Source organism: Monodon monoceros, unplaced genomic scaffold (assembly GCF_005190385.1).
Source record: "Monodon monoceros isolate NGI ecotype Baffin Bay Population unplaced genomic scaffold, NGI_Narwhal_1 Super_Scaffold_22, whole genome shotgun sequence".
Classification (NCBI taxonomy): Eukaryota; Metazoa; Chordata; class Mammalia; order Artiodactyla; family Monodontidae; genus Monodon; species Monodon monoceros.
In genome coordinates, this window is record NW_021703779.1 from 36767623 (window position 1) to 36787808 (window position 20186).

The following is a 20186-nucleotide window of genomic DNA, read 5'->3' on the forward strand; positions in this document are numbered from 1 at the left end:
GGGCTTCCCTGGTGGCGCAGTGGTTGAGAGTCCACCTGCCGATGCAGGGGACGCGGGTTCGTGCCCCAGTCCAGGAAGATCCCACGTGCCGCGGGGCAGCTGGGCCCGTGAGCCATGGCCGCTGAGCCTGTGCATCTGGAGCCTGTGCTCCGCAACAGGAGAGACCACAACGGTGAGAGGCCCGCGTACCGCAAAAAAAAAAAAAAAAAAAAAAAAAAATATATATATATATATATATTTATATTTACTGCTAGAGAGACTGTTTAAACTCTATCTAAAATAAGTTGATGGATTCTGGGAGTTTTGTGACATTTGTTATGTTAGGTGCTCATTACATAAAAATTTAGCTGCAAAGTATGTAATGAAATGTGTCTGTGATCATAGTAAAAGATAATAACAGTGTTCACAAGTTTATATTGCACAACAATAATGGGAATTGAAATGACTTGCTCTGGAAACATAGACTATCGTATTAAGAATTTCCTTACAGTTGCTGTGAAGAAGCTGGGTGATTAGGAACAAAGTTCCAGTATCACATCTTTTCAGTGAACCCAGCAGATCAGCTATTGATATCCAACAGTATTTTAAAAAATACATTTGAAATCTGGAAAAATGTTAGGGAAAGGTGATTTAATACTAAAATATAAGGAACTGATATTCAACTACTGCACTGGAGCCAGTTTTCTGAAGCTAGAGATCAGAGAAAATCTTTTGAGATCTAAAAATCTATCTTTCCTGCTCAAGCTTATATATAAACTTACTGTCTTTAGGGTAAAAATATAGAAATGCCCTTTCAACAATCTTTAGTGTCATTAAACATGACATAGTCACAAAATGAAAAGACAACCTACTGAATGGGATAAAATATTTGCAAATGATATGACTGATAAGGGGCTAATATCCAACATTTATAAATAGCTCACACAATTCAACAGCAAAAGCAAACAAACAAACAAACAAAACCACAACTCAATTAAAAAATGGGCAGAAGAACTGAATAGACATTTCATTTTTCCAAAGAGGGAATGCAGACGACCAACGGGCACACGAAAAGATACTCAGAATCACTAATCATCAGGGAAATGCAAATAAGAACCACAATGAGGTATCACCTCACACCTGTCAGAATGGCTGTCATCAAAAAGATAAGAAATAACAAGTGTTGGCGAGGATGTGGAGAAAAGGGAACCCTCATATACCGTTGGTGGGGATGTAAATTGGTGCAGCCACTGTGGAAAACAGTGTGGAGGTTTCTCAAAAAACTAAAAATAACAACTACCATATGACATGACCCAACAATTCCATTCCTGGGTATATATCTAAAAAAACCAAAAACACTCATTGGAAAAGCTACATGCACCCCAATATTCATAGCAGCAACATGGATGGAAATGGAGGGCATTATGCTAAGTGAAATAAGTCAGAGAAAGACAAATATTGTATGATATCACTTATAGGTGGAATCTAAAAAGTAAAACAGGGGCTTCCCAGGTGGTGCAGTGGTTAAGAATCCACCTGCAAATGCAGGGGACACGGGTTCAAGCCCTGGTCTGGGAAGATCCCACATGCTGCGGAGCAACTAAGCCCGTGTGCCACAACTACTGAGCCTGCGCCCTAGAGCCTCCGAGCCACAACTACTGAAGCCCGCACGCCTAGAGCCCGTGCTCCGCAACAAGAGAAGCCACAGCAATGAGAAGTCCACGCACCGCAATGAAAAGAAGACCCCACTCGCCGCAAGTAGAGAAAGCCCGCAGGCAGCAACAAAGACCCGACGCAGCCAAACATAAATAAATAAATAAATAAAAATAAAATAAAAAGTAAAACAAACTAGTGAACATAACAAAAAAGAAATAGACACACAGATATAGAGGAGAAACTGGTGATTACCAGTGGGGAGAGGGAAGGGGGAGAGGGGCAATATAGGGGAAGATGATTAAGAGGTACAAATTATTAGGTTTAAAATAAGCTATGAGGACATATTGTACAACACAGGGAATATAGGCAGTACTTTATAATAACTATGGAGTATAACCTTTAAAAATTGTGAATCACTAATTGTATACCTAGAACATATAATATTATATGGCAACTATACTTCAATTAAAAAAAATGACATACTCCAAACTTGGAAAAGAGCAGTATATTTAACAGTGGTTTAAAGACTGTGTGATGGGAAACATTAAGTGTGAAAGAAACACACTACAAAATTTAAAATGGCATTTTTAAATATTTAAGGAACTATAATTAAACTTTGAGAAGAACTTATATAACCTGTCCAATCTTACAAATCTAAGAACTATTATGCACCATTGGGATATTATGATTTAGAAAAAGAAATTAAATCACCTAGGGCATCATTCTCTTACAGGATAAAAAATGCCTATTCTATCAGTGCTAAAAATTGTTTTGCCTAAAAATTTATATTCTGTAAAATTTCTAAAAATCAATTCAATTAAAATAATTGAAGAAAGCACTCAAACATTAGTCATGCAGATGACTCTCCATCTGAATGGAGATAATGTACTCCATTCATTTGAAGAGTGTACTTTCATTATTTGTACATTATCCTTTACAATTTGCACTATGTGCTAACTTTCCCTCTAAAAGTTCAGAAAACATGGACATAGCTAAATTTTATAAATATTAAACTAAATTTGTTTCTCACCTAAAAAAGAAGTATATCAAATTCACAAATCTAGTGATGATAATAAAGTAGCAGGAGTCTCAACTTGGAATTTAGATTTTTTCCTAGAGAAAGGTTCAGGGCTGCTACCAATACTATGGCCCAGTTCATACTGGGTAACGCGAGTTAGAAATGGATATCCGATGGACTGTATGCTGTACTTAGTGGCCTATAAGAATGTTGCTGGAAGCCGTTCGGTTAGATGTCCCAGGAAAGCTTTAACCTAAGAGTATAGCAGTGAAATGCTAGCTTAGATCAAGTTTTAGAAAATCATGATGGGGTATATATCCTTTCAAGTCTTAAGAAGGGGCTCAGCTGGCCTAGTAATATACTACTCTACCTAAATCCATTATGAAAGTTTTCTTCTGACGGCAAATAGGAAATTAAAAATCAGTATATCTGGGCCATTTTAAGATTTCCTGAAAGGGTTGCAAAATATGTTGGATCCTGACAGCAAAAATAACCCTAAGGAGGCCCTTGTTTGGTTTAGGTTTTACTTCTCTGTGTACAGAGCTGCTTTTGTTTCAATCCCATTAGAACATAGCTCTTACAGGGATTTATTTTTGAATCCAAGAAATTAAGACCTCCTTGACCTCCCAGTTCAATCTAAGAAGACTGTCGGTGGCCTAACAACATAGGCCACTGTGCTGGATTTCTGGTCAGTTGGCAGCTCTTTCTGAGAAACTTAAACACTGGCCTTAGATGACCTGACTTGACTGTTCTCTAGGCCTTTTTCAGTTGGCAAATAACTCTAAAATGAAGCCTTGTAAGAAACAAATCATAATGCCTATTCTTGAGCAAGCAAAAGAAAGCATGAGGAAAAACAACCAGTTAGATGATACAGGCAGGCTTTATTTTGCTTTAAATTAAATCTTATGAAATAGGGCACATTTGAATACTAGATCTAAGAGTTTTCCCAAGTGTGAGAAATTTCACTATGATATAAATTTCTTTTCCATTTAAAAAAACCACTAAAAATTTTAAAAAGTGTTAAAATCTCATTTCCTAAGGTGATCTTCTGAAGCATCTACATTACTAGTTAAATAATATTTACAGTAAATGAATATCCTATTATTAATTTGCCACTTTAAAAGAAAACATTTACATTAGCTGTGTCATATGATATGCAATTACTGAGGCAATTCAATAAGTTTTGACTTAGGGTATGAATTATTTTGTATAAACAAACAGCAAGCATTTGTACAAGTAGCTGTAGCAAAGCTACAAGCATCTGTACAAGTAGCAAAAATGAATTTCTGTTGTGGAAAGTTAAAAGAGAACAAAAAAGACAGTTTGGCAGAAGTGGTTTTATGAAATAATGTTTGAAGGACCACAAAGAGAAGAAAGCAACTATGTTCTTGGATGTGAATGCTGCAAGCCAACCCCATCGAACATTCTTCAACTGAGCATATCACATTCCTTTCTGGGGGGAACCCCCCCTTTCCTTGAGAATAGCATGAAGAAGAATCAGAGCTTGCTGCACTTGGAAGGCTTTTTGAACATTCCTCTGCCTTCCGGTAAAGTTGACTATGGTGCTATAAAAAGAGAAGGGCACTCAGTGGGAAACACTGGTACTGGGAACAAGCTGATTCTTGGTATTTTAGCGTAAACTCCAATCACTGTTTTAAGAAGTAATTCACCTGAACAAATAAGGGAATGAGAGGGACTGCTGTAGTTAATAATAGTTTCAGTGAAAATCACACATTCCTTTCACAAAGATGTATATCATAGGAGACCAGATAGAGCAATTGCCTGGGGATGAAACTAAGGCTGAATTCCCTACCACTGGATAGTTCTATATGGAGAATTTGGCTTTTCCTAGTATATAACTGTCTACCATAAAACACTGATATTGGATGAATGGATAAACAAAATGTGGTACATATATAAGATGGATTATTTTTCAGTCTTTAAAAGGAAGGAAATCCTGATACATGCTACAACATGGATGATCCTCTGAAGACATTATGTTAGGTGAAATAAACTAGTCACAAAACAAATAAGGTATGATCCCACTTATATGAGGAACCTACAGTTGTCAAATTCCTTGAGACAGAAAGTAGAATGGTGGCTGCCAGGGGCTAAGGAGAGGAGGAAATGGTGAGGTGCTGTTTAGTGGGTGCAGTTTCAGTTGGGGAAGCTGAAAAAAGTTCTGGAGATGGATAGTGGTGATGGTAGCACAACAACGTGAATGTACTTAATTCCACCAAATGGTACACTTAAAAATGCTTAAAGTGGTATATTTTATGTTATGTATATTTTACCACAGTAAAGAGACCAAAAAAGGGGAAATTATGTCACATAAAATCTGCCACGAAGGTGTGAATTTGGGGAAATGACTATGCATTTGAATATAGAAGAAATGAACTAAAAGAATAAACTAAAACATGTTGCTTTGCGAAGATGCCCCCTCCCTTACTGAAAAATACATACAATTATGTAATTCATAATGTTTTTAAACAAAAAAAAGACAATTTGGACTTCTTTCACAAGTCACAACCACACACTGGTTAATAAAACAGTTCTTGGGAGAGAAAAACAAATTTAGCATTTTAAAGTCAATGAACTTTAAAATGCTATATTTTAAAGGTAAATTCTTAGCAATAAAGCTAAATGTTGAGATGGGGAAATCAGTGTAATGATGCTGTGAAATCTACTGGGATGATCCCTTCAGTGGGCTTTGGGCACTGCAGAGAGTAGGCAGCTTGGCTTTGCTAGACTGGTGTTAGGACACAGGGACAATGCCAGGAGACACTGGAAACTGCTGTCATAGTGTCATACAAATGATATTTTGGGATGATCCACAGTATACTATAACCCATAGCACATGGAAGGAACTTCCAACAGTGCTTTACCTTAAAATAATGCAAAAAAATTTTTTTAAAATAAAAATACATTACTTCTCATTTTTTAACTTTTTTTTTTTTTTTTTTTGCGGTACTCTGGCCTCTCAGTGTTGTGGCCTCTCCCATTGTGGAGCACAGGCTCCAGACGCGCAGGCTCAGCGGCCATGGCTCATGGGCCTAGCCGCTCCGCGGCATGTGGGATCTTCCCGGACCGGGGCACGAACCCATGTCCCCTGCATCGGCAGGCAGACTCTCAACCACTGCGCCTCCAGGGAAGCCCTCATTTTTTAACTTTTAAAAGCCTTACTGAGTATCATTTATAAACTGTACAGTCTGCACATTGTAAGTGTACAGTTTGATGACTTTCAGTAAATTCATAACAGCTGTACAACCATCTCCTCAATCCAGTTTTAGAATATTTTCTTCATCCTCAAGAGTTCTCTTGTGTTGTATCTTAGAACGCTTTGCTTAACCCAAGGTAATGAAGATTTACTCCTTACATTTTCTTCTAAAAATTTTATAGTTTTAGGCTTACAATTTCCATCTTGTGGAAATCTTTGTGTAATGGTGTGAAGTAAGGGTCTAAGTTTATTTCTTTGCATATGGATAACCAATTGTTCCTGCACCACGTTTAAAAAAAGCACTATCCCCTCCCCACTGAATTGCCCTGGCACCTTTGTTGAAAATCAGCTGGCCATGAATGAGGGTTTATTTCTGAATGCTATGATGCTTATGTCTATCCTTACACCAATACCATACTATTTTCATTACTGTAGCTTTAAAACAAGCTTTGAAGTCAGTTCTCTAGTTTTGTTCTTGTTACAAAATTGTTTATGGCATTTCCATATAAATTGTAGGATCAGACTGTCAACTTCTATTAAAAAAATTCTGCTGGGATGCTGATAAGGACTGCATTGAATCTATAGCTCAATATGAAGAAAACTTCGATCTTAACAATACTGAATCCTCCAATCCAACATTTTATCTCTCTCCTTTTATTTAGATCTTCCTTACTTTCTTTCAGCAACAGTTGTAGTTTTCAATGTATGAGTCCTATACTTCTTTTGTTTAATTAACTATTTTATCCTTTTCAATGGTATTGTGAATATTTTTAAAATTTTATTTTCACATTATTCATTGCTTATATATAAAAGTACAGTTAATTTTTGTATGTTGATCTGGTATCCTGCAATCTTGCTAAACTTGCCTATTAGTTCTAGTAGATTTTTTTGTAGTGTCCTTAGGATTTTTTACATGCAAGACTATATCTCTGTGAGAATATGGTTTTACTTCTTCTTTTCCAATCTGCATGCCTTGAATTTCTTTTTCTTGCTTTACTGCACTGGCCAGAACCTCCATAACAATGTTGAATAGAAGTGGTAATAGTGGACAATCCTTGCTTTGTTTCTAGTTATATTACTTTTCTATTGCTGCGTAACAAATGACCATATTCTTAGTAGCTTATTTTTTTCCTTTAAGTTTATTGATATTTACATTAAGAATGAAGAAAAACTACTTTGAAGATATTTAGGACATATAATATTTCTAGCTCTCTTTATTTCAGGAATTTTGTTTCATGTGATACTTTCCTATTGACACTAATACTTCGATACTCTGATGGAAACAGACATGGGAGTTTTTGCCCATCCAGTTAGAAACAGTGGAATGAGAGACCCCCATATCCAAAGCAAGCTTCAGGGTACTTCAATCTCCAGCCCCAGGAGGCAGGTAGCACAAGGGCCACCACCACTGCCCTACTACCCAGATGGTTTCATATTTGCTGAAGTTCACTCTTTAAGACTACATGGTCAATAGATGCAGAGAAAGCTTACGACAAAATTCAACACCCATTTATGATAAACCATCCAGAAAGTAGGCATAGAGAGAACTTTCCTCAATATAATAAAGGCCATATATGACAAACCCACAGCCAACATCATCCTCAATGGTGAAAAACTGAAACCATTTCCACTAAGATCAGGAACAAGACAAGGTTGCCCACTCTCACCACTCTTATTCAACATAGTTTTGGAAGTTTTAGCCACAGCAATCAGAGAAGAAAAAGAAATAAAAGGAATCCAAATCGGAAAAGAAGTAAAGCTGTCACTGTTTGCAGATGACATGATCCTATACATAGAGAATCCTAAAGATGCTACCAGAAAACTACTAGAGCTAATCAATGAATTTGGTAAAGTAGCAGGATACAAAATTAATGCACAGAAATCTCTTGCATTCCTATACACTAATGATGAAAAATCTGAAAGTGAAATTAAGAAAACACTCTCATTTACCATTGCAACAACAACAAAAAAATATCTAGGAATAAACCTATCTAAGGAGACAAAAGACCTGTATGGAGAAAATTATAAGACACTGATGAAAGAAATTAAAGATGATAAAAAAAGATGGAGAGGGCTTCCCTGGTGGCGCAGTGGTTGAGAGTCCGCCTGCCGATGCAGGGGACACGGGTTCGTGCCCCGGTCCGGGAAGATCCCACATGCCGCAGAGCGGCTGGGCCCATGAGCCATGGCCGCTGAACCTGCGCATCCGGAGCCTGTGCTCTGCAACGGGAGAGGCCACAACAGTGAGAGGCTCGTGTACCGCAAAAAAAAAAAAAATAGATGGGAGAGATATGCCATGTTCTTGGATTGGAAGAATCAACATTGTGAAAATGACTCTACTACCCAAAGCAATCTACAGATTCAATGCAATCCCTATCAAACTACCACTGGCATTTTTCACAGAACTAGAACAAAAAATTTCACAATTTGTATGGAAACACAAAAGACCCCGAACAGCCAAAACAATCTTGAGAAAGAAAAACGGAGCTGGAGGAATCAGGCTCCCTGACTTCAGACTATACTACAAGGCTACAGTAATCAAGACACTATGGTACTGGCACAAAAACAGAAATATAGGTCAATGGAACAGGATAGAAAGCCCAGAGATAAACCCACGCACATATGGTCACCTTATCTTTGATAAAGGAGGCAAGAATATACAGTGGAGAAAAGACAGCCTCTTCAATAAGTGGTGCTGGGAAAACTGGAAATCAACATATAAAAGAATGAAATTAGAACACTCCCTAACACCATACACAAAAATAAGCTCAAAATGGATTAAAGACCTAAACGTAAGGCCAAACACTATCAAACTCTTAGAGGAAAACATAGGCAGAACACTCTATGACATAAATCAGAGCAAGATCCTTTTTGACCCACCTCCTAGAGAAATGGAAATAACAAAAATAAACAAATGGGACCTAATGAAACTTCAAAGCTTTTGCACAGCAAAGGAAACAAGACCAAAAGACAACCCTCAGAATGGGAGAAAATATTTGCAAATGAAGCAACTGACAAAGGATTAATCTCCAGAATTTACAGGCAGCTCATGCAGCTCAACATCAAAAAAACAAACAACCCAATCCCAAAATGGGCAGAAGACCTAAATAGACATCTCACCAAAGAATACATAGAGATGGCCAAGAGGCACATGAAAGGAGGCTCAACATCATTAATCATTAGAGAAATGCAAATCAAAACTACAATGAGATATCATCTCACACAGGTCAGAATGGCCATCATCCAAAAATCTACAAACAATAAATGCTGGAGAGGGTGTGGAGAAAAGGGAACCCTCTTGCACTGTTGGTGGGAATGTAAATTGATACAGCCACTATGGAGAACAGTATGGAGGTTCCTTAAAAAACTAAAAATAGAACTACCATACGACCCAGAAATCCCACTACTGGGCATATACCCTGAGAAAACCATAATTCAAAAAGAGTCATTTAGCAAAATGTTCATTGCAGGTCTATTTACAATAGCCAGGACATGGAAGCAACCTAGGTGTCCATCGACAGATGAATGGATAAAGAAGATGTGGCACATATATACAATGGAATATTACTCAGCCATAAAAAGAAACGAAATTGAGTTATTTGTAGTGAGGTGGATGGACCTAGAGTCTGTCATACAGAGTGAAGTAAGTCAGAAAGAGAAAAAGAAATACCGTATGCTAACACATATATATGGAATCTAAGGGGAAAAAATGGTCATGAAGAACCTAGGGGCAAGATGGGAATAAAGACACAGACCTACTAGAGAATGGACTTGAGGATATGGGGAGGCGGAAGGGTAAGCTGTGACAAAGTGAGAGAGTGGCATGGACATGTATACACTATCAAACGTAAAACAGATAGCTAGTGGGAAGCAGCCGCATAGCACAGGGAGATCATCTCGGTGCTTTGTGACCACCTAGAGGGGTGGGATAGGGAGGGTGGGAGGGAGCGAGATGCAAGAGGGAAGAGATATGGGAACATATGTATATGTATAACTGATTCACTTTGTTATAAAGCAGAAACTAACACACCATTGTAAAGCAATTATACTCCAATAAAGATGTCAAAATAAAAAGTAATTGAGTTGAAGATACGACTTAATTTTCTTTCTCAAATCCTCAGATCTAAAATTTCTCTTCTGATGAAGTACCAACGGATATGTTAGAATTTTTCTTCAGAGTTGTTTGTGGGGGAGTTGTTCTTAGAATTTAATTTTATATTCACAGATCAACTACCTACCCACTCCTAGCTAAGCAATGAAACACATATATTACAAAGTTTCATTCTGCACATCTCTGAGAATGGCAGCCTATTCCATAAGGAGGTGAGGGGTGGGTCCCAGATGGAAGATAATGCCATGGATGGAACACATGACACTTCGTAAGCAAAACTGGTAGGACTCAGCATATGCTGTGAGGTTAGCCTTTTGAATGAACTTATTTTAAAAGTGCAACTGAGGACTTCCCTGGTGGCCCAGTGGTTAAGAATCCGCCTGCCGATGCAGGGGACACGGGTTCAAGCCCTGGTCCGAGAAGATTCCACATGTCGTGGAGCAACTAAGCCTGCACTCCACAACTACTGAGCCTGCGTGCCTAGAGCCTTTGCTCTGCGGAAAGAGAAGCCACCGCAGTGAGAATCCCGCGCACTGCAAGAAAGAGTAGCCCCTGCTCGCCGTAACTAGAGGAAGCCTGCACACAGCAATGAAGACCCAATGCAGCCATAAATAAATAAATAAATATTGTTTTAAAAAGTGCAACTGAAAGAAGTAGCACAAGGGAATTGTGGAAAGAGGGTGTTTGTGATAGATGTGTTTTGTATCTTGATTGGGGTAACAGTAACATGACTCTTATGCATTTGTAAACACTAATAGAACTGTACACCAGAGAGTGAACTGTACTGTATATAAATTTAAAAATGTAATCAGCACCGTCCCCCATAAAAGTAATATACGCTCATTGTCAAATATCTGGAAAACATAAATACAATGTTATACACCATTCAAGATACTGGATGTTAATGTACCAGAGTACAAAAGGCTTATTGATATGGTTTCAGAATCCACATTGGAAATAACCTTTAAGAAACTATCATGCTACAAGGTTTGGTGTAGTGACAAAAAAGAATACCCACTATTAATGGAAAAGCCTATTAAAATACTCCTATCTTTTCCAGCTTCACAAAAAAAAAAGACTACATGGGACCCTGAGAAGGTACGAGTAGCTCAGCCTCTGAAGGTCCTCAAATAGGCCTTATTATTCCAGACATATAAGTGCAAATCAACCAGACTACAAATTCATGGATAACTTAGCTTTGGCATTTCCTGACTGGTAACCTATTTAAACATCCAAACTTAACACTGTATCAGCTTACTTCTCAGACCCCGAATTGCTCAAAAACATCAAATTATTGCAGAAGTTTCATTTTTTTCCCTTTTAGGAAGCTTCTGAGTTCTAAAAATAAGCTATTCCCAAATATGACTACTAATTTGATATCATCTTAAGAAAAGCAAAATAGTAAATCAAGAGTTGTAGTTTTCCAGTGTTAACTCCAGGTCAGATAGAAAAACTCTCTAACTCTCCCTAAAAAGCAGAAAAGTCATAATAAAGATGTCAATAATATAAAATATTGAGGATTAAGGACATCAATTATTTCTAATGAAATATTTTAAAATATTCTATTATAAAATTGCTTATAAATTAATATAAAACTGCTAAATTAAGTTGCTACTGCAGTTAGTTTTTGCTTTATTAATCTAATCACCGATTGTTTTTTAGGACTTCTCAGAAAAATGATCTTAATTAAGTGGGGCATCACATTTACCATGGAAACAGCAGTCTGTAACAAATGCTAACAGCTGCTCAGAGGTATGACAGATGGTGGGTGAATGTTTAAAACTTAGCTGTCAAAGTTTGGCAGAGAGAAACACATGTGTAATTTAACAATGTTTTGTAACATTGTTGACTTACAAAATAAACATTAATTCTGTAATAGGAAAATTTCTACAAAAACTTAATAAGACTGAGAATCACCACCAAATAACATTTGCAAAACACTTTTTATCTGGAAAAAAACTCTTGATTTTTCAGCCCATCAAAAACATCTCTATCAACTCACCATCCAACGTTATCACACGGAAGTTCCAAAACTGATTCAAAATATTAGTAAAAGACATAATTACACTTTAACACCAATTCCCAAGAAAGCCTAATTAATGAACGACAGGGTAACATTTCATTATTTTAGATTTGATTTTTGTAATCTGCACTCATACTTGAAAAATCAATTCTGGGCAAAATTAGTTTTCCATGCTGTACTGGGCTGAATATTGTCCCCTCAAAATTCATGTTGATCCGGAATCTCAGAATGTGACCTTATTTGGAAATCAGCTCTTTGCAGATGTAATTAATTAAGATGAGGTCATACTGGATTAGAGCGGGTCCTAAATCCAATGACTAATGTCCTTATAAGAAGGCCATGTGAAGACATACTGAATAGAATCACACACATACAGAGGAGAATGCCATGTGAAGATGGAGTCAGAAACTGGAGTAATGAAGCCAAAGAACACCAAGGACTGCAGGCAACTACCAGAGCTGGAAGAGGCAAGGAAGGATTCTTCCCTGGAGACTTGGAGGGAGCATGGCTCTGCTGACACCTGATTTAAGACTTCTAGCCTCCAGAACTGTAAGAGAATAATTTCTTATCTTAAGCCAACCCGTTTGTGGCAGCTTCAGTAAACACACTCCAAATTGTATTTTATTAAAATTGATCTATATATTTCAGATACAGACCATCACTGTACCACTGCTTTTAATTTTTGAAAGTAGACATATTGGAACAAGCTGGACCAAGCACACTTCTTCCTCAAGCCTGTTTATTTCTCCCCACAAAATGAGAAGCAGCATATGTGTGCCAGGTAGAACTGGTTGAATAGCAAATATTTAGACGTTCTAGAACTATTTCTAACTACAGATTATACTAGATGCGTTTTACTAGAATTCAAATCAGAAAGCATTTCCTCCCTCAGTGGAACCACAGTATTTCCTTTGTTTTAATGTAAATTCTTTCAATATGACAGATGTTTTGTTTCCTCCAAACCAACTCTAATAACGTTTCTTTGAATTTTGAGCTTGTTACTATTTTAAAGGCATGACTAGAAAAAATAAAGTACTACATAATCTTTTTTTTTTTTTTTTTTTTTTTTTTGCGGTACGCGGGCCCCTCACTGCCGTGGCCTCTCCCGCTGCAGAGCACAGGCTCCGGACACGCAGGCTCAGTGGCCATGGCTCATGGGCCCAGCTGCTCCGTGGCATGTGGGATCCTCCCGGACCGGGGCACGAACCCGTGCCCCCCGCACCGGCAGGCAGACCCTCAACCACTGCGCCACCAGGGAAGCCCACTACATAATCTTTTATCTTCCTCAGGAACTTAATCTTGTTTCTTTTTGTCAGCTGAAAAATGACGGCTGCAAACAATGATTTTTAGTGTTATTGAATTAATAGGAATTATTTAAATATAATAAAGATATTTCATGAAATGGCTCAGTGGGATTAAGTAACAATCAAGCCATGGTCCACAAAACTAGGCCACTAGGTGTCACTACTTGGAATTCTTGAAAAGGATAACAATGATTCTGCAAAACAATACAATCCAAATCCAAGCATGGGATATGCAACACTAGAAGAAAGAAGAATGAACGGTCAAAGTTTGAAAAGCTTCCCCTCAAGTGTTGGTCATACCATGATCCTTTTTTTTATGCGTACCATAAGTACTGAAGTATTGAAACATTTTTTTAATAGTTAGATTTCTCTACATGGCAGCCATTTGAACACTTCACTGATCACATTATTGAAATGTAGCCTGTTAACTCTGAAACAAGAGCTTAATGAGACATATTTAAGGGCTGTAGATCATGAAGGCATTATTCCATTCATGACAATTAAGCTTTCATTGAAGGATGGCTCAGTTTGGATCTTCAGAACCAAATGCATCCCAACGCTGCCCAGGGTCGGCCTCATAGTCAGTCATTTCAGGAGAGTTCTGGGCTTCACATGTAGTGCTTGTCTGCAAAATTCTGTAGACACGGTGTCTTTTTATTGGGCACAACTCATTTTCAGCCCACCAACTCCTTTTCAAATCGAGATGCATTGACAGGGCACATACTGATACTACAGACACTTCTTTAAGTGTAATTAATAAAAATTACAAAGGAATATAAATATAATTAATAAAAATCCAAAGGAACTTTAAACATGTTTTTCCTCACTAAAATCTATGAATCTCTTCTGAAGTTGTAACAATGTCTACCCAAGAATGCAGCAGTTATTCAAAATAATTATTTTCAGTGAGGTCTGGCAGCCTGGCTCAGTTCCAAAGTCCAGTCTGTGTCTGAATATCTGCCCCTCCTTGTAGAAGCTAGCAATGTTCTTGCATTTCCCCCGTAGTCTCAAGCTTGGTATGCTCAGATACCTTGTTACATTAAGTAAGAAAAACCCAACTTTGAAAACTAATTTGGGCTACTCTTAGCCTTTAAATGACAAAAAGTCCTTAATCTAAAGGCCAGTAAATCTTAGCAATGACAACCACTGACTGCACTGAAATAAACCAAATCTCCATGCTCTGCTGCAGCTTCTTTCAAATATCCCACTTACTAGTTCCAGTAAAGGCTGTGACTTCTGCAGAAAATTCACAATTGTCAAAACTTTCTGCATCTGGGACTTCCCTGGTAGTCCAGTGGTTAAGACGCCGCACTTCCACTGTAGAGGGCGCGGGTTCGAACCCTGGCTGGGGAACTCCCGCATGCCGTGTTGTGGCACGGCCAAAAAACCAAACAAAAACAAAAAAAACCTTTCTGCATCATATGAAACAATGATAAAGAAGAATATATATTTAAATAGCCATGAAAAGAGGTCAAACTCTAATTCAAATAACACAATAACAATGATGACAACGAAGGAGGACAAAATGGAATGTTAGGAGCTATCCACAAAACAGAACGAATTTCAAGGGCTTTTTGGTGTCCAAGGAAAGTAACAAGTTACTTGAAATAAACTTAATCTGAAATGTCCTCAAATTACTTAGGATAAATTACACTAAAGAGAAAACCCATTTCCTTATCTTCCTGAGCACATTTTTTATCTTTACTGAAGTATAATTGACAAGTACAGTTGTAATATGTTTAAAGTGTACAACATGATGATTTGATAAATGTATACATTGTGAAAGGATTCTCACAATCAAGTTAATTAACACATCCATCACTTCACGTATTTATCTTTTTATTGATGAGAATACTTAAGTTCTATTCTCTTAGCAAATTTCAATTATAAAATGCAGTGTTAACTATAGTCACCACGCTATACATTAGATCCTCTGACCTTATTTATCTTATAAATAAGATAAATACCAACTTCTCCCCATTTCCCCCACCTCCCAGCCTGGGCAACCATCATTCCACTTTGTTTCTATGAGTTTGACTTTTTTTTAAGATTACACACATAATTGATACCATGCAGTATTTGTCTTTCTCTACCTGGCTTATTTCACTTAGTACATTTAAAAACTATTTCCCAGTTCTCTTGCATCTAGGTAAGCATGTAACTAGTACTTGTCAATGGAATATGGACAACTGTGATACAGGCCACTTCCAACCTTGACCCTGCAAAATTCTCCATTTTCTCTCATCTGCTGGCTGGATGCAAAGGATGCAGTGGAAGATTCCAAAACCTTGAGAGATGGCAGAATCACAAAGTGGAAGAAGCCTGGATCCCTGAATGCCTCTGTGGAAGAGACTCTTCCTGCTCCTCCCCTCCTCATCTACCTGCATTGGACTGTGATGTGAGCAAGAAATAAACTTCTATTCCGGTAAGCCACTCAAATTTTAGGATTGCATGCTGTAGCAGTTAGTCCTGAATTAATACATACACTATTTAAAAAGCCTAACTAATCAAAAAATAATAATTAATTTGATTTGACCAAATCTATGGATAGAAGCAACTGTTAGATACCTATGACTGCACTTAGTGTGAAGTTGAAACATACTATGACACTCTTAGCTTAGCTTTTCCCAAACTGGTCCTTACCAATTCGACAGGATTGTGAATAAAAGTTCTCTGCCCAAATTAGTTTGAGAAATGCTATTAGAGTTAATAAGGTTTCTTTGCTATAGGACATCTTAGAGCTGCTATATACTAACACCCATTGTGAATCCGTATAAAGGGAATAAAGAATGCAGCATTTTCCAAACTTATATAGTCACTAAATAATTTAACCAATAAATTTAAGATCTACTCCCCCCTCTCGAATGGCAAGACCCACCACTATCTCCCAGAGCAATGCTCTGTAGAACACATTCTGGGAAATTTTGCTTTAGTTTAATCCATGTCACATGGTTGATTAATCAGAGTGAGCACCAAAAAGTTCTAGACATCCCAAAGCAAAATAATTCTCTTATTAAGGGAAGATTTTTCTTGTAAAAAGACTTATATGTACTAGTAGACTAATATGTACACTAAGAAAGTTTTCACTGCTGAAGTTAACCAAGTTCTATAAGAAAGGTATTTTACTTAAAATGTAACTGAAATGAAGGCAGATGTGAACTGTCAGCTTCTGACTTTTCCTTTTATCTGTCAGTGGAGCCTGTCATATTTAATGATGGAATACATTCTTACGTTTTAAGGAGAAGACACTGAGTTTATGAAAACCAGCAATGTTAAGTATGAAATGTGTATGTGAATACAGTCCATTGCACAATATCTTACTTTTCTCTCTCCTATATTCATGTTTGAGGTGCAATGTTTGAAAACAATGTTTAAAAGCAATAAAAGGTAATCACAGCTAAGATTCAGGAAGGATTCTTCTAATAGAAACACATATATAAAATATATAACTTTTTCCACTGTGACTTGTTAGGCTATACTGCATTTGTACCATATATAAGATACTATATTTCAGTTATGAATCTATGATGGATGACTTCCCACGTTTCTCACAGACTGAAAGCAACTGAAAAAGGACTGTTATGATGGACATTTGGATATTCATGTAAAGTAAAACGGTAAGGTAAATGTTCAACTTACCCAAAAAAATTAATAAAACGAAAGACTTACATCTAGTAGTGTGTGAAGATGCTGATCCTGGAAAACACTGTGTAGGAAATCTAAGTCCTTTTCACTGCAGTCTGTAAGTGCATGAATTTCTTCCAGGCTGTCCAGCACCTGTGAGACTGCTCCTAAGGGAAACAAACAGAAACAGCCAGTAGAGAAAGTCAATGTCAAACTAACCTTCATAAGCTAAATGTTACACCTCAGAACTGCGGGCTAACAGACAGAACTTCAAAGGTTCAGGTCTTTACTGAAAAATAGACTTAAATGCATTTCATATCACTTAAGGATAGAGTATTTGCAGTGAGTTTATGTTCTTAACGACGTATTTGTGTGTTCCTCATTTTTCAAAGTAAATTGAATCTTGTCTTACTTGAATTAAGGAAATTCATCAACTATAACTGAGCTACTAGAAGATCTGGGTGCAGAACGTTATATCAATACATCAGAAACAGAGTGTGGGTTCCAGTGACCCCATGATGTTTTGAAATATTACAGAAGTAACATAGGTGGCCATTTCACACAGGTGCATTCCATCAAGAATGGAAGGTAAGGGGTTGGCTGTAGATCTGAGGGACAAACCTTCAACTAGGAGCTCCTGCTGTGTAAAACAGGTTTCTTATGATTTTTAAGGCTCAAACTTAAGTTAGCAAAAATCCCACTCCACTCTTTCTCCTTCCTTTACATACAAAGTCAAGGGAACCAAGTTGTTCTTAGTCTATTGGGGCCCTTTTTATTCAAAGGACAAAGACAAAGGGCAGGTATACTGACTGACACTTTCAAATACCATATTAGGTACTAGGGGAAATCATTTTTGAAGGGCAGTGTGGTCACTTTCTTTAAATTTCCTCTAATAACCAGGAATCCAGAGAGGTAGCAGCAGGGAGAAATACACACCGAGCAGTAACAAAGTCACTTAGCCTTAAAGAAGTGATTAGCCAATTTTACTTTGCAGACAACATGCACATACACACTTCAGAGAAAGAAAAGCACCCTGAGAGGCTACGCTTCAGAACGTTAGTGTACACAGTGTCAGAGACATTCTAACGATAAGTGCCTCACTGCACATGTAACTCTTAGATTCATAGTTTTCAACCAGAAGCAATATTGCCCCTCAGGGGGACATTTGGCAATGTCTGGAGACACTTTTGGTTGTCACAACTGTGGTGGTGGTTGGAGTGAGGAGATAGGTTGTGCTACTGTCATCTAGTGGGTAGAGGCCTGGGATGCTATTAAACATCCTCCAATGCCCAAGATGGCTCCCCAACAAGAATGAATTATGTAGCCCAAAATGTCAATAGTGCTGAAGTAGAGAAACTTTGCTTTACATAAAGATAAAAATCTTGAATCTTTCTGTTCTGGAACTCTATGCTGTTTCTAGCTACTTTTGGTCTTGGACCTCATCCATTCACATGCACTTATTGGTGACAATGTAAATTAGTACCACTTTTCCAGAAAGCAATCTGGTAATTTATATCAAAGAGCCTTAAAAATGCTCATGCACTTTGATTCAGTAATTCCATTTACAAAAACCTACATTAAGGAAAAAATAGGAAATGTAGAAAAAGCTTTATGTGTAAGGATATCGATCATATAAAATGGACAAATATCTAATAATTAGGGAATGATTACATAAATTATAGAACATCCATATAAGGGAATATATAGCCACATGAAAATTGTTTTTGAAGAATTTTAAAGACAGAGAAATCTGCATGATGGAAAATTCAAGAAAGCAGACTGCAAAACCTCATAAACTATATATCCCCAATTATAAGTGAAAAAATATATTTACAAATTCAGAAAAAACCCCAACAGAATGAAAAATACCAAAAAGGTAATAGTAGTTATGTTTATTTTCCTATTTATACTTCATTCTGTTTTTGTCCATATGTTCCAAGGTTTCTACAATGGAAAAAAAAAGCTGCTATATAAGCAACTGCTTTTTGCAGTATTTAATTATGTTAAAAATCTGGGGCTTAAGACACACATCAAGTGGTTATCCACATGGAAATTACTGTAGCTAATTTTTTAAAAATTTGATTTTATTTTGAGATAATTGTAGATTAACATGCAGTTGTAAGAAATAGTACAGAAAGAGCTCATGTACCCCTCACCCACTTCCCCCCAATGGTAACATCTTGTAAAACTCTCATATGTCATAACCAGGATATTGACATTGATATAGTCAAGCTACAGAATATTTCCATCACCACAAGGATCCTTCATGTTGCCCTTTTATAAGTGCAATAATTTCCCCCCTGCCCTTCCCCCTCCTAACCCCTGGCAACTACTAACCTGTTCTCCATTTCTATAAATTTGTCATTTCAAGGATGCTATATAAATGAGACGATACAGTATGTAACCTTTGGGGACTGGCTTTTTTGACTCAGCATTAATTCTCTGGAGATTCATCGAGGTTGTTGCATGTATCAATAGTTTAATCCTTTGTATTCTTGGGTAGTATTCCATGGCAGGGAGGTACCACAACTTCCCCCCCCCCCCCAATTCCCCCCCCCTTTGGAAAAGGGTATTTTATTTTATTTATTTTTTTAAGATCTTTATTGGAGTATAATTGCTTTACAATGGTGTGTTAGTTTCTGCTGTATAACAAAGTGAATCAGCTATACGTATACATATATCCCCATATCCCCTCCCTCTTGCGTCTCCCTCCCACCCTCCCCAACCCACCCCTCTTGGTGGTCACAAAGCACTGAGCTGATCTCCCTGCGCTATGTGGCTGCTTCCCACTAGCTATCTATTTTACATTCGATAGTGTATATATGTCCATGCCACTCTCTCACTTCATCCCAGCTTACCCTTCCCCCTCCCGGTGTCCTCAAGTCCATTCTCTACGTTTGCGTCTTTATTTCTGTCCTGCCCCTAGGTTCTTCAGAACCTTTTTTTTTTTCTGATTCCATATATATGTGTTAGCATACAGTATTTGTTTTTCTCTGACTTACTTCACTCTGTATGACAGTCTCTAGGTCCATCCACCTCACTACAAGTAACTCAATTTCATTTCTTTTTATGGCTGAGTAATATTCCATTGTATATATGTGCCACATCTTCTTTATCCATTCATCTGTTGATGGACACTTAGGTTGCTTCCATGTCCTGGCTATTGTAAATAGAGCTGCAATGAACATTGTGGGGATGTACCACAATTTGATCATTCATCTGTTGATGGGACTGTGGATACTTTTAAATTTTGA

At 37.4% G+C, this 20186-nt stretch overlaps 1 protein-coding gene across 8 annotated transcripts in view; it reads right to left on the bottom strand.

Annotated features, from left to right (window-relative positions):
* Nucleotides 1-20186, bottom strand: part of CASK (calcium/calmodulin dependent serine protein kinase) — a 386526-nt gene that overhangs the window by 74092 nt on the left and 292248 nt on the right. For all 8 annotated transcript variants that reach the window (XM_029240361.1, XM_029240363.1, XM_029240356.1 and 5 more), the window contains exon 11: nt 16978-17099. In XM_029240361.1, coding sequence (XP_029096194.1) covers nt 16978-17099 — 122 coding nt within the window. The remainder of the gene's footprint in view (nt 1-16977; nt 17100-20186) is intronic.